A 16,439-nucleotide genomic window follows, 5' to 3' on the forward strand; every position below is an offset into this window, starting at 1 on the left:
GCCTAGTACAGTTCAAAATGATTTGGTTATTGGTTGGAAGCTAAGGGCAAAAATCCACTTCTTTTGTAGTAAATTGCATGTGTGTTTTTTCCTGCTTCACATGATTCTTTCTTCCCTTGTTGGGGGAATTAGTTTAATAAACTAGAGGATCTTTTTCTGCAATACATACAGTTTCTTTCTGGTTCTTTTTTTTTTTTTTCTTGCGGTACGCGGGCCTCTCACTGTTGAGGCCTCTCCCGTTGCGGAGCACAGGCTCCGGACGCGCAGGCTCAGCCGCCATGGCTCACGGGCCCAGCTGCTCCGCGGCATGTGGGACCTTGCCGGACCGGGGCACGAACCCGTGTCCCCTGCATCAGCAGGTGGACTCTCAACCACTGCGCCACCAGGGAAGCCCTCTTTCTGGTTCTTGATACTCTCTGAAGTTAGTTCCTTCTTGTCTCTGGTCTTGTGTTACTTTTTCTGTTTTTTTCTCTTTACATTGCTTCATCCTATTGAATTTCACTTTTAAGCAAGCATTGCCCACAGAAGAACATTAGGAGATGCTATTATTGTATAACTTCACTCCTAACAATATACACAGGCTGCCTGAAGGTGATAAAGTGATTATCATAAAATGGCAGATGCCTTGGGAGATTTGAAAGTTAGGTTGCTGTTCCCTTCCTCTATGTTATTTTTAGCAACTGAAATGCAGTAATTAGGATTTAATTAATAAGTTTTCTGGTGATGCACCAAAGAGGAGAAAACTGAGGTTTTTATTTACCTTCATTTTGGCTACCTGGTTACGGTCAAGCAAGGGTGTTTCTTTTAGCACAAGAGGTAATACAGTGTGATGGTTTGGAGCATGGGCTCTGGAGCCAGCCTGCCTGGGTCACTTATGGCACAATGACACGAAGCTGAATATAGCTTTTCTCACCAAAGAAGCTGTTGCCCTTGAATTCTTTTCGCTGCAAATGTTGGATCGGAGGTTGAAAATAGAAGAAGGGAAATAGCCAAACATCCCCATCCCCCCCTCCGTCCCCCAACAAACACTAAAGTGAAATGAGCAAAGCCTCCAGGGTCTGGGAGATAGAAAAAGATGTGCAATAGACACATGTATGGCATCTCCCGTTTTCTTCTTCTGACTTGAGGCGAAGTTTTTTTTTTTTTTTTTTAACTAAAACGAGGGTTGGGTTCCAGCCCTCTGGTTGATTTCCCATCTGTTCTGACCATAATTTTGATTTCCGGTCATGTGTTCATTTCAGCATTTCCCCATTGTCAGGGGAGAGATGAGCTGTTTTGTGAGGTTTGTAGTAAAATGATTTTACCTGGAAGAAACTTCTAAGCCTGGAAATGAGAATGGGACTTTTGGGGAAGAAAATGCCACCCTAGTAAATATTATGCTTTATACCCCTAGACAGAGCCCGTTGAGAGGTAGCTCATGTTGGGTGAGAAGCCGACAGGTATGATGACTCAATATAATGAATCTTGTATGGGGAACTTGTCATTTTTATTACTGCTTCCCCAACATTAACAATACTTAATACTTATTTTTTTATGCTGCATTGCCTGGCTAGACATACAGCAGTGATATAAGCAGCATGTAGAAGATACTTAGATACAAATTCATTTTTATTGGAAAAGAAATGCTCTCTATGGGGTTTCTGAGTGTTCTCATTTCCCCCCCTTGCTTTTCGAAGCCCTTTAACTTTCATTCTCTGACAGATTAGCATTTTCCTTCATCGCTACTTCCTGCTTGTTCGAGTTGTGAAACAAAACCAAAGGTTTCCTTCTGATTGCCTCTTCTTTTTCTTTATTTAGTCTGTGGTGTAATTCATTTTATTTTTCTTTTCTAAGTGAGAGTGTAGGGGATGAAGGGGAGGGAGAGGGGAAATAAAAGAACAGTTTTTTCTTCACTAGTGCTTTTAAGTTTTAGTGTCGGCCTCTACAGCTGTCATTTCATGTGCATGCGCACACATGTGTGTGTCCGTGTGTGTCCTGCAGCATCAAACGCTGTACGTAAGATAAAATGGTGGCTACTAGGGGATGGTGGAGGGATAAGATTGATGGTGTATAAGGGTACAAACTTGTAATGAGTAGTAAATAGACCCTAGAGATCTAAGGTGTAGTATAATGAATGTAGACAATAATAGTACACTATAATTATGTAATGTGATAAATATTGACACATCGGTGATATCACAATATATAAATGTATCAAAATAATAGGCTGTACACCTTAAACTTATCCAATGTTCCAAGTGAAATTTATTCAATAAAAAATTGTATGTAGGGAACATAATCTGTAAATTTGTTTTTCCATTTTGTTGAAGTTTTATTGACGTGTAACTGACGTACAATAAACTGCATATATTTATAGTATACATTTTGATAAGTTTGATGTGTGTGTACATCTGTGAAGCCATCACCAAAATCAAGTGGCTGAACCCTCCCATCACCCCCAGAGTTTCCTCAAGCCCCTTTGAACTCCCTGTCTCTCACTTTTCTCTTCTCATTCCCTCATCCCTGGGCAAACCACTGGTCTGCTTTCTGTCATTATACATTAATTTGCACTTCCTATAATTTCATATAAATGGAATAACATAGCATGTACTTTTTAAAATCTGGGTTCTTTCACTCAGCATAATTACAGATTCACCTGTGTTGTAGCAAGGACCAATAGTTCATTCCTTCTCAATGCTAACTAGTGTTCCATTTTATGGATACACCACAAATTTCTGTTTTATCCATTTACCTGTTAATAAATATTTGGGTTGTTTATAGCTTTTGGATATTATAAATAAAGCTACTAAAAACCTTTGCGTGCAAATCTTTGAGTGAACGTAGGCTTTCATTCCTCTTGGGTAAATCCTAAGAGTATAACGCCTGGATTGTACGATAGGTGTATGTTTAACTTTTGGGGAAACGGACAAACTTTTTTCCAAAGTGGTTGTTTTTCATTACATTTCCACTTACGATGTACAAGAGTTCCATTTCCTTTACATCCTTGCCAAATCTTGATATTTCGGATACAAGTCTTTAGATAATGTGCTTTGCAGATGTTTTCTTCCTGGCTTCCTGGCTTGTATTTTCATTCCCTTAAAAGTGCCTTGCAAAGAGCATTTAAAAATTTTGATGAAGTTGAATTTACTAGTTTTTATGGACTGTACTTTATGGATTGTGCTTTTGCCTAATCCAAAGACACAAAGATTTTATGTTTTCTTCTAGAAGTTTTATAGTTTTAGGTTTTACACTTAGATCTATGATCTGTTTTAAGTTAGTCGTTGTGTAAGATATAGAATATGGATCCAAGTTCACTTTTGAATATGGATGTCCAGTTGTTTCAGTACCATTTGTGAGAAAAACTATCCTTTCTCCACTGAATTGTCTGTTGTTTGCTAGTATGGTGAGTTGCATTGATTTTAATTTAATATTAAGGCAGTTACATTTCTGTGATAAACCCAGCCTGGTCATGATGTATTATCCTTTTATTTATCTTGTTGAATTCCAGTTGCTAACGTTTTATTTAGAATAGTTGCATCTACATTCATGAGTAATACCAGTCTGTAGTTTTCTTATAATGTATTTAATTTTGGTACTAAGGTAAATGCTGACATCAAAGAATGAGTTAGAAAATATTCCCTCTTCTATTTTCTGGAAGGATTTGCATAGAATTGGTATTATTTCTTTTTTAACTGTTTGATAGAATTTATCAGTGAGTCATTTGGGCCTAGAGCTTTCTTATTGGCAGGATTTTTAACTACAAATTCATTTTCTCTAATTGGTGTGGGTTACCTGTTTCTCAGGTTACCTGTTTCTTTTGGAGTGAGACTTAGTAGTTTGTGTCTTTTGAGACATTTGTCCATTTCATCTAAACTGTTGAATTTGTGGGCATGAATATTTTCATAATATTTTATTTTCTTTGTAATACTTTAGAACCAGGAGTGATTCTTCAGTCACCTCTATTTCTGATTGGTGATTTGTGTTTTCTTTTATTTCCTAATTATTATGGCTAGACATACCAACTTTATTGATTATTTCGAAGAACCAGTTTTTGGATTTATTTATTTTCTCTGTTTCTGTTTGTTTGTTTTCTGTTTAATTGATTTCTGCTCTGATCTTTGTTTCTGTTTTTCTGCTTATTTTGGGTTTAATTTACTTTCTTTTTGGCTGTTTAAGGTAGGAAGTTTAAGACCTTTCTTTTTTCTAACATAGGTACTTAGTGGTATAAATTTACCACCAAATACTGCTTTACCAACATCCCTTAAACTCTGATATGTTGTATTTTCATTTCAATTCAGAATACTTCCTGATATTCCTTTCTTTGAGGTTTTCTAGATATCTCTGTTACTGATTTCTAATTTAATTTTTACTGTAATCAGAGAAATACCCTGTATAAATTGAACCCTTTTAAATTTATGGAGATTTGTTTCATGGTCCAGGATATCTTTATCTTGATAAATGCTTCATATGCACTGGGAAAGAATGTGTCTTCTGTTGCTTTTGGATGGCGTTTCATTTAGGTGATGGACGTACCAGTCAGGTGAAGTTGGTTGATAGCTTTGGTCAAATCTTCTCTATCCTAACTGATTTTGCCTGCTCGTTCTATCAGTTATTGAGACACAGAGGTATTTAAGTCTCTGGCCATATTTGTGGATTTGTCTATTTCTCCTTGCAGTTCCATCCATTTTTGCTTCCTGGATTTTGAAGATCCTGTTATTAGACCCACTAACATTTAGGATTGTTAAAAAAAAACAAACAACCATTTAGGATTATTATGTCTTCTTGATGAATTGACCTCTTTATCAATATGAAATGACCTTCTTTATCCCTGGCATTTTTTGGGGGCTTTTGCATATGTTTAAAATTTTTTTGTGTGTGTATCTTTGATGTCTTTTTTTTTAAGCGTTTGAAGAGGAGTTTCTGGGCTACGTGATTTAAACCTTTTAAAAGTTTTTATCTTTTATCTTGCCAGATTGCCCTCCAGAAGGGCTGTACAGATTGATAACTTGTCTTAGTGTTCTTTAGGTGTTTATAGAGTCTGGAGATCTGGTCTTTTAAAATTTAAGATATGTATAAATGTTGATTGAACTGTAACATTCTGTTGACCACAGGATAAAAATCTACCATTTATGTAATCTGTTTGTAGAAAATTAAAATGATATGGGTGTTTTTTAAGTTGTCATCAATTTTATTTCATTTCTCTGTCATTTCATAGGCATACATCAATATTGGATATCATATTTTTATAATAGAGATGTAAGAGAAGAGGACTGGAGGGACTTACCTGGTGGTCCAGTGGTTAAGAATTCACCTTCCAGTGCAGGGGGTGTGGGTTCGATACCTGGTCGGGGAGCTAAGATCCCACATGTCTCATGGCCAAAACAAAAAAACAAAAACAAAACAAAACATAGAAACAGTATTATAACAAATTCAATAAAGACTTTAAAAATGGTCCACATCAAAAAAATCTTAAAAAAAAAAAAAAGAGGACTTGATTTCTTTAAATTTGTTTAATCTTTTCCATATTTTTTTTGTGGCATCCAGTTAATATCCTAGAGGTGATTTTCAAAATTATATGTTTATATTTGGTTGGATAGAATATTTGACTTTAAATAAGTTAGTATGTGGAAGGGAGTTTTATACATGAAATCACATGTTTATAAAGGTACTTTCCAAGATTAAATATGAAATACTGTGTGCTTAGATCTGATAGAGATTTGTGACTACTTAAGCTTGGACAGTGTGTGGTGCAGATAACACTTAATAAAGGAATCCATTTGAATGATGTATCTTCTTTGATATGTAAAAGTATTTCCTAGGGAAGTTTTGTACATTAAGAAATGCATGACATATTTAATATCTTTTTATAAAAAATGAATGCAAAAAGAGGTGACCTATTTGTATTTGTTTGGTAATTCTAAGCTGTCCTTTTAATACAGGAGTCTTCCAGAGCCGCTGATGACCTATGAATTACACGGAGACTTCATTGTTCCAGCCAGTACGTATTACATCTAGGTGATAGAAACAGTTTTGTGATTGACAGTGTGTACAAACTGAAATTTCCACATGAAAAATTTATCTTTATGTTATTGTAATCTGTGTTAAAAATGGAAATCACTTGAGGAGGTGTTTGCCCCCCCTTTTAGAAGATGAAAAAAGGGACAATTCATATATTTCTTCATTCATTCATTCATTCACTCACAGACATGTATTTATATCCTACTGTGCACTAGTCACTGGTATATAATGAATATATAGAGCCATGAAAGGATTTCTGCCCCCAGGAGCCAATTCTTTAGCAAGTATTGGGGCACACACACCTCTCCCTGGACCATAATGTATATAATAATGACATGAGCATAGTACGATGGGAGCACAGGAGTATTTAACCTACAGAAGGTTGGGGAGATTAGCAGATTCGGAGAGATTCGCATGTTGGAAATGACTTCACGTAGAAGGATATTGAGATGGAAATTGCCGGCAGAAGGAATATTGTGAGCTCATACCGGAAGCCCACACAATATTTGGTAGAGAGTGAATTCTATGTGATAAAATGTTAAATGAAAAAGGCTTATAGTTGGTAGCATTTTAATTTGTGATTAAATTTTTTGTGAGTCATGCTCATTTCAAGCTTTCTTGTTTTCTCTCTCTGATATACTCTCTTACAGTCTCTGTTGTACACACTCACTTTTTCTATTCGACACTTGGTGTTAAATCATCCCAGTCTTCCAAAATATTCTGGTGTTAGGTATTTAATAGTTAAGGAAAGGAAGGTGGAGACATGTTAAGTAACTTGCCAGATTTTGGAGATCTTTATTTAAAATTCAAAACCCCAGTTCCACTGGCTAAAACCTGCAGTATTGGTTTTCACAGGTGCACTGACAGTAGTTGTAACTGTATCTCCATTTCCTTTTATTTTCTTCCCTTGGACGTATTCCATCGTTTAATCTGTTGAAAACTTTAGAGCAATCCCTTGGGTCCTATGTTACTCCTGCCTGAACATTGCTTTAAATGTATCTTCTTGTGAGGTCCCTGCTCCAGCCAGCACGAAGTTTCCTAGGAGGTTGCAGAAAGAAGGAATAGTTAGGCCCAGTTAGACTCTACATATAAAACAGGCATTTGGAAAAGGCAAAAATATGGTTCTGTTCACTTTTGTTTTCACATGGAAGAGGATTTCTTTTTTCTTTTTAAAGGGAGTTTGTATGATCAAGGAAGTGGGGGAAAGATTTCTTGGCAAAAACTCAAGCAAATGCTTAGTTGTTTTGATTCTTCCCCATGGCATTTTTGGCAAACCAGGGGAAGAGGAATTAAACTCTCATTGGAGGACAGTTGTTTCATGTTTGCCTCAGAGACTGGAAAAAGCAGAAGAGTGCCAATTTTAATCTAGAATCCTTTGAGAATTGGAGAAAGATAAAGGGATTATGGAATAAAGTTTTCAGTTACCACAGGTTAGTATCATTATCACGCCTTGTAACCGAATCCAGTGTGTTTGAAGTTCTAACATCGATGTATTTTACCAGATGAAGAGGTAGGAACTTACCAGTGTTTACTAAGTCCGTGGTGGTAGGAGGTGAGTTTCAAGAGTTGTTGAGGCTATCTTTCAACACTGTGGGAGCAGACATTGTGCCAGTATGAAGGGTAGCATCACCTCCTAGACGAGTACCTTGTGTTCTGCTTCCTATGTTGGGATCTGACATAGAGTCTTCACAATGATTTGAATAACAAGCCTGTTCCAGAGAAACACTGTAGCTACTGTAATTATTGGCAGGTATTTGCACCCAGGTGGAGTTACGGTTGGCATGGGACCCATAGTTACCTTATTTAATGGGGAAAAGTACGTATATTAAATGGGTGTATTCTCATGGCCAACATTTCCAGTGCAGACTTTCATTTTTTATTCAGCTCTCTTGTGAGCACTCTCAGGAAAGAGTATAGAAGCAGGTCCTCTGATCTTTGCATGTGTCCTTTCCAGTGTTGACTAAAACGGTCACAGAAATCAGGTGGCCAGGATTAGTCTCCTCTTGAATAATGTTGGAAACTTGGAATTGCAGTTAAGCTATCATTTTCCATTAACGATGGCAGAGATTCCCTTGTTTTGCTGCAGTGTCTTAGCTGAGCTGACTTCTAGAATGAGCAAGCATCACCCATCTCTGTTACTGCCTCTCACACCAGCATGGAAACTAAATTTTGATTCTTTTCAGTCATGTGCAGTAGTTTCAGTCTGTTCTGTGGTGTTGCGATGGTCTTTTCTCCCCTCCCTGCTGAGGGTTCTGAAGGTTTCTCCTGGGTCCCTTCATTTCTTCTCATCAGTTTCTTTCCTGTAGAGTTCGGTTGAGAACCTGTGAGTTAATTTCTGGAGTGTGTGATACAAATGTGAATTTTCTTTCTTTGTTGTCACCACAGAAGGCAAACATCTTTTGTTTTTCATTCTTAAAAGAAATACCTACTGGTCAATGGTGAATGCATTGAGAAATTAAAAAAACCTTTTTTTGGAAAGCGTCCAAATAACCCTTTCAGCTGAGGGAGTTAACTTAAAATTGCTAAAAGGAACTGGAGACCCCCTGTCTAGGAAAGTCACTCCTGTGTGTCTTCTGCACTTCTGGTCACCAAATGTGTGGGTTTTCCCCACACCAACCAATTCTGTGATGCCAGCTGCGTGTCCTGCTGTTGGATTCAGGTCTGATTCTGTTTATCTGGAGTTAGCCTCTGATCCCACAAGCTAAGGACTCGTCCTACAAAACTGCACCCCCCATGAAAGACACCAGTTCCAAGTCCCAGGTTATCCCTGGTACTTTTGACTGACTGGCTAGAAATCAGCTTTCCCATAACCCCTACCTTGGACATGAGAATTTGCTAGAGTCCATACCCTGTGCTAGGGGGATTTTTATGAAGGCTTCATCCTGTAGCCATGATGGATTGTTAGCTCCATTTCTTGCCCCCTCCCCTCTCCAGAGAATGGTGGGTAGATCTGAAAATTCCAAGCTTCTAACCTCTCTTGTGACCAGCCTCCATCTAGAAGCCCACCAAAAGTCACCTCATTGAAACAGAAGATGTTCTTATCAGCCCCCAAATTCCAGGGGACTTAGGAGCTTGGTGTAAGACATTCCAATCACTCAGGAAATGACAGAGGCCCTAGGAGCTCTGTATCAGAAACTAGAGGGCTTCCCTGGTGGCGCAGTGGTTGAGAGTCCGCCTGCCGATGCAGGGGACACAGGTTCGTGCCCCGGTCTGGGAGGATCCCACATGCCGCGGAGTGGCTGGGCCCGTGAGCCATGGCCGCTGGGCCTGCGCGTCCGGAGCCTGTGCTCCGCAACGGGAGAGGCCACAGCAGTGAGAGGCCCTCACACCGCAAAAATAAAAAAAAATAAAAAAAAATAAACTAGAAATACTAGAACAAAAGACTCTCAGAGCACCCCCAAATACAAGGCTTTTAGGAGCTCAGCATCAGGAACTGGGTGCAGAGACCAGTATACGTATACTTATTATTATTTCACACCATCCATCTTGCAAGAGAATATAATGGGCCTTTAGTATAGAAATTTGTAAGGTGAAAATACAGTTTGCTTGGTTTACGCAGGAGTCAGAAGGTCGTTCCCAGCTGGGGAAGGCTGGCAGGCATTTACCTGGATCTCTTACTGCATGATGTTTATTACCTTTGAGAATGTTGTAGTCCTTGGTGTGTGTCTCAGCCTTTCAGGCTCAGAGTCTCTGACGGATCATATTGGTAAGAATTGGATCCATGCTTCAGGGCTGGACTCACGTTAAACTTGGTTTGAGAATGACAGCTGAAGCCTGGACACCTAATATGGCAGCACACGAAAGATTTCTGTCCCCCAGACCAGAACACTTGTCTTGCTGTCTTCAGTATGTTTTCTTCCTGTAGTCAAGTTACCTGGGAAGCAAAATCACAATCACAAAGTTCTTTAGTCACTTATGATGAAAAAGAAAATTATTATAGGATCCAAGGCACTGGCATTTGCTTAGCCAGAATGTTCTATCCTTATTGGTAAACCTGCAGGGGAAACAAGACAAAATCATGTTGTCTTGGTGGGGAGGGACTCAGAAATCTGGAAATTAAAGGAATCGGATGCTTAATGACATCAAGCTATCTTAGCCTGCTGTAGTCAATTTCTGGTATTATATAGTGTCTCCCACAGAAGGACTGGGATGCCTGATGTCTGGTAATTGAAGCCCCGTGTGCTGTGGGAAGTGCTTGAATGGTTACTGCTAATGCTTTCCTGAAATTACAGTATTACTGACTGATGACGTTTAAATATCAAATTTAAGTTTCCCTGTCTGTGTGTCTTTGATAAGGTCAAGTAAGCTACGCTCCTATCTTTTTCAGGCTCCATTAGCTGGCATAGCAACATAAGCAGGTAGACATTAAGTGTTGTAGATGCTGATTTGTAGTTTCACAATTAAAAATGCTTTTGCTGTTACAGTAAACTCCAGTCCCTGGCATTCGTCAGGAATTTAGTGTTATGATTCATTCAGTATCTCAGATTTTTAAAAAGTTACGCTGTGCATTCTTTGTAATTTATATCAATTAAAATTTAATGAAATGCACATAGCATAAGCAACTAAGGGTAATTTATCTTAGAAAACTTTTTGAGTACCTTAAAGTTATTATTGTAGCCACATGAAAATGCCCATTAATACAAAGCATTAATTAATATCAAAATGAAACAAGATGGAGAAAAAGTTTTACTGTACACAAATTCTTCTTTTACGAAGAAAAGGGAAAAAGCAGACTTGGCAAAGAATGTGTGTATGATTTCAAATGAGATGGGAGTGAGCTGGTGGGAGAGGGACTCAAAAAAGCAAGTGGAAGGTTTTGATTTTATTTTTAAAACTGATTCTAGTATTTTCCACTTAGAAATGAAGGCCCTTATCCTTAGAAGGTGGGAAGCTATTTTCCTATCTTGTGTTTCTCAATAAGTAATAAATAAAAAAATATTAAAGTTGGGTTTTCTTTGGAGGAAAATGATTATTAATGACGACACACACAAGTTAGAAAGTGTTTCAGTGAAGTTTTCAAAAATTTTCAGTCTGTGAATGTACAAAATTCTTATTGTAGGCAGTTATTCTTTGCTTCCTTTGGAATTTTTGACTTTTTCAGAGGCCCTGCTTTAATTTCATTTTAAAAATCAAAGCTGTGAGTTGAAAATGCTATTATATTTTTATTGCTTTCATTTTCCTCCAGCTTTGATTTAGTAAGGCATTATGTTGGTTTTAACTCCGATTAAAAACTTGATTGTAATTTATCACCTAACTCTTTAGATAGCTGTACTTTTATTTTCGAAGACAAATGTAGTCTGTATCAAAGAGTCTTTTACATGATTTGATTGTTTGCGTTCTGCTTTATCATGTGCCTGTTCATTTCCTAGCCTTTTCCCTCCCCTCCCTTTAGCAACAATGTGTTCTGTGTTGTAAAATCTCATTCCTCCCTCTCAGACACTACTCCTGGAAGTGTAAATTGGCGCAAACTTAACTTTACAAACATTGGGAGCGATCTAAATATTCATAAAATTGATGGTGTGCACTCCATTTAAAGGCATGGAGAGATGTCCATTATATATATATATTTTTTTTTTTTTTAATTAATTAATTTTATTATTTATTTTTGTCCACGTTGGGTCTTTGTTGCTGCACGTGGGCTTCCTCTAGTTGTGGCGAGCGGGGGCTACTCTTCGTTGCGGTGCGCGGGCTTCTCGTTGCGGTGGCTTCTCGTTGTGGGGCATGGGCTCTAGGAACACGGGCTCAGTAGTTGTGGTGCACGAGCTAAGCTGCTCTGTGGCACGTGTGGGATCTTCCTGGAGAAGAGCTCGAACCCATGTCCCCTGCATTGGCAGGCGGATTCTTAACCACTGTGCCACCGGGGAAGTCCCTCCATTATATATTAAATGAAGTAGGTTGTTTGAACATCTCATTACAAAAAAGGAAGGAAAACTCTGAAATGATTAAATTTAAAAGTTACTAGGGTAGCCACTATGGAGAGCAGTATGGAATGTCCTTAAGATTCTAAAAATAGAGATACCATATGATCCAGCAATCCCACTCCTGGGCATATATCTGGGAAAGATGAAAACTCTAATTCGAAAAGATATATGCACCCCAGTGTTCATAGCAGCACTATTTACAATAGCCAAGACATGGAAGCAGCCTAAATGTCCATCAACAGATGAATGAGTAAAGAAGATGTGTGTGTATACACACATACACACACACAATGGAATATTAGCCATAGAAAAGAATGAAATAATGCCATTTGTAGCAACGTGGATGGACCTAGAGATTATCATACTAAGTGAAGTAAGTCAGAAAGAAAAAGACAAATACAATATATCACTTACATGTGGAATCTAAAAAAAATGATACAAATGAACTTATTTACAAGACAGAAATAGACTCACAGACATTGAAAATAAACTTATGGTTACCAAAAGGGAAAGGGGAGGGGGAAATAAATTAGGAGCTTGGGAGTAACAGATACACACTACTATATATAAAATAGATAAACAACAAGGACCTACTGTATAGCACAGGGAATTATATTCAATATCTTGTTGAAAAAGGATCTGAAATAATTTAAAAAATTACTAGCTTATCTTAGGTTGAGATTTACTGTGTGAGTAACTTTAAGGAACTTTTTGCTGAAACATAACAGAAATGTGCACAAATAATAAGTGTGCCGCTTGATTTTCAGAGTCAAGATAGCCATGTAATCGGCCCCCAGACCAAGAAATAGAACATTGGGGAATTTCCTGGTGGTCCAGTGTTTAGGATACTGCGCTTTCACAGCCGAGGGCCCGGGTTTGATCCCTGGTTGGGGAACTAAGATCCCACAAGCCAAGTGGTGCAGTCAAAAAAAAAAAAAAAGGGGCTTCCCTAGTGGCGCAGTGGTTGAGAGTCCGCCTGCCGATGCAGGGGACACGGGTTCGTGCCCCGGTCCGGGAGGATCCCACGTGCCGCGGAGCGGCTGGGCCCGTGAGCCATGGCCGCTGAGCCTGCGCATCCGGAGCTTGTGCTCCGCAATGGGAGAGGCCGCAACAGTGAGAGGCCCGCGAACCGCAAACAAAACAAAACAAAACATTGTCAGAAGCCCTTCCTGATACCCACACGGTCACCATCCACCCCCATGATATGTGAGCACACTCCTGACTTCTGACACCACAGGTGAGGGTTGCTGCCTTTGACCTTTTCTGTAAATGGAATCAAACATAATATACCAATGTGTCTGGCTTCTTTTGCTTATCTTGTGAGATTCATTCCTGTTGAGTGAATCAATGGATCATTCACTCTCATTGCAGTACAGTATTCCATGGTATGAATATACCACCACCCTCCTGTTCTGCTCTTGATGGGTACTTGAGTTGCTTTGGTTTTGGACTGTTACCAAGGGTGCTGCTGCCGAGAACATTCTGCTATGTGTCCTTTAGTGAATGGTCCTATGAATGACATTTTGGGGTCGTTGGGAATGTGTGTGTTCAACATTAGTAGATACTGCCTAACTAACAGTTCTCCAGGGTGGTTGTACCATTTAATTATTCCCACCCAGTTACTCTATGACAGTTCCAGTTTCTTCGTGTCCTTGCCCAAGCTTAATATTCACTTAAAGCCATCCTGATGGGTGTATAGAAATCCTTTATTGTGGTTTTAATTTCTGTTTTTCTGATAACTAATGAGGTTTAGTGCTTTTTCCATACACTTATTGGTGGTATGGCTGTCCCCTTTCATGAAGTTTCTGCTCCATGCTTTTCCCTGTTTTTCTTTTGGGTTCTTTCTCTCTTTTCTGATTTGTAGGAGTTCTGTGTAATCTGATTGCTTGGTCTTTCTCAACTCTATATGTTTCAGATTTTTAGTGTTTTTTTCAACTGAATTTTTATTTTATCTATGTTTCCTAAAATTTTAGCAGAAAAGATATTTAATTTTTACAATGATAAGAAGGTGAAACTATTATCGTTTTGAAAAAAAAAAATTCCCTAAGTCAAGCAGAGAAAGATAAATACTGTATCATTTCACTTATTTGTGGACTTTAAAAAAACAAAATCCAAAACAAAAAACCCAAGTTCATAGGTACAGAGAACAGATGGATGGTTGACAGAGGTGGGAGGCCAGGGGGTGGGCAAAGTGGGAGAAGTGGGTCAAAAGGTACAGACTTCCAATTATAAGGTAAATGAGAAAAAAAAAAAAAGATAACTGAGTCATGAGGATGTAATGTACAGCATGATGACTATAGTTGCTAATACTGTATTGTATATTTGAAAGTTGTTAAGAGAGTAGATCTTTTTTTTATATAAATTTATTTTATGTATTTATTTTTGGCTGCATTGGGTCTTTGTTGCTACACGTGGGCTTCTCATTGCAGTGGCCTCTCCTGCTGCGGAGCGCGGGCTCCAGGCACGCGGGCTTCAGTAGTTGTGGCTTGCGGCCTCTAGAGCGCAGGGTCAGCAGTTGTAGCACACGGGCTTAGCTGCTCTGTGGCATGTGGGATCCTCCCGGACCAGGGCTCGAACCTGTGTCTCCTGCATTGGCAGGCGGACTCCTAACCACTGCGCCACCAGGGAAGTCCCAAGAGAGTAGATCTTAAAAATTCTCATCACAAGAAAAAAAATTGGTAACTTATTGTGGTGATCATTTTGCAGTGTATCCAAATATTGAATCACTATGTTGTACACCTGAAACTAATATAATGTTACATGTCAATTGCACCTCAGTTATAAAAACCAAACAAAAAAGCCCCACCAAATTCCCTGTTCTTTTTTTTTTTTACATCTTTATTGGAGTATAATTGCTTTACAATGGTGTGTTAGTTTCTGCTTTATAACAAAGTGCATCAGTTATACATATACATATGTTTCCATGTCTCTTCCCTCTTGCTTCTCCCTCCCTCCCACCCAAACTCCCTGTTCTTTTTTACATCTTTATTGGAGTATCATTGCTTTACAATGGTGTGTTAGTTTCTGCTTTATAACAAAGTGCATCAGTTATACATATGCATATGTTCCCATATCTCTTCCCTCTTGTGTCTCCCTCCCTCCCACCCAAATTCCCTGTTCTTGATCTGCTTTATCTTTCCCCTTCCCTTCCCTTTCTTCTGTTTTGAACCATTGGTCTGAAATCCCACCATCCCCATCCTCTTCAGCACTTCACTCTTTAACCTCCTTTTTTGTAAAAATTGGTAAATTTAGCTGTGGCCCCCTTCTCTGTCTTTCGATTCCCCAGTCTCCCGTAACTCTGGATAGCACTAGCTCCCCAGTCTTTGCAGGTTTCTTCTCACTTGACTTTCTGATGACCGTGAAACTCCCTGGTCCTCTTGTCTCTTCCTCCTCCTGTGCTTTGCTTAGCTCCCTGGGCATCTCCCCTGTACGTCTTTGGAGCTCTTTTCCCCACCGCGTCCTCTGTTAGCCTCTGAAGTACTCGGGCAGCCTTGGCCACGTGCTGGAGGTCACACCCTTTGGAGAGTGTGGCTGGCCTTCAGCTCTAAAGCTTCCCTCTAAAGCTCTTCCCCTTCCCAGATACCTGCTAGAATACCAGCCCCTGAATGTCACTTTCTCCATCACTTCCACCATTATCTTCCTCCCCAAACCCGCTTCGCCTCCTGGGTTCCTGTCTGTCAGCAGAACTGACCATACTGCCAGGTAACCAGGACATGAAACGTCGGTCATCTTTGCCTCTTTCCTTTGACCCATAGCCGGTCTGAGGCTAAATCCTGTCAATTCTACCTCTTCCATAGTACCTCTGACATAAGAGGAACACAGACATCAACAGTGACGTGAACAGCATCAGCAGTGACTGCTAACAGCGGTCCAGTGCCTCTGTATGCCAGGTGCTGGGGCTAAGTGCTTTAAAGATGCCGCCTCACGGAATCTCAAGTGGCCTTCTGAGGTAGTGCTATTCGCTTCATTTTGCAGGTGAGGACCCTGAGGCCCAGCGAGGTTAGGTAACTTGCCCAAGGCCACTTAGCTCTCACTTGGAAGCGGTGATTCTACCATCTGACTGCAAACTATACTTCTTTGCTCTATTTCCTTATTTGTAGTTTGATCCCTTTCCCCACCCCAGTCCCCGCCCCTTCCTGCCTCAATACTTCTTGACCGCATAGCTGTTCCCTCTTAGTTTGCTCTTTTCCCCATTCTAATTCATCCTCTACAAATGTCAGGTATGTCTTCCCCCCAGTTTAACTCTCCTCATATCCCTTCCTTGCTTTACTTTCAGTGACTAATTTAGAAGCAACCAGTAAAGACAAGTTCTTTTTTTTAACTAATTTTTATTGGCGTATAGATGATCTACAATGTTGTGTTAGTTTCTGCTGTACAGCAAAGTGAATCATTTATACATATATCTACTCTTTTTTAGATTCTTTTGCCAGGTAGGTCATTACAAAGTATTGAGCAGAGTTCCCTGTGCTATACAGTAGGTCCTTATTAGTCATCTATTTTATATATAGTAGTGTGTATATT

General features: G+C 39.3%; 1 protein-coding gene across 1 annotated transcript in view; it reads left to right on the forward strand.

Moving 5' to 3' along the window:
* ARHGAP10 (Rho GTPase activating protein 10) overlaps positions 1–16,439 on the forward strand; it is a 328,185-nt gene that overhangs the window by 215,816 nt on the left and 95,930 nt on the right. The window contains exon 16 of the mRNA XM_065877114.1: positions 5,919–5,977. Coding sequence (XP_065733186.1) covers positions 5,919–5,977 — 59 coding nt within the window. The remainder of the gene's footprint in view (positions 1–5,918; positions 5,978–16,439) is intronic.

This window comes from Phocoena phocoena, chromosome 5, assembly GCF_963924675.1.
Source record: "Phocoena phocoena chromosome 5, mPhoPho1.1, whole genome shotgun sequence".
NCBI lineage: Eukaryota > Metazoa > Chordata > Mammalia > Artiodactyla > Phocoenidae > Phocoena > Phocoena phocoena.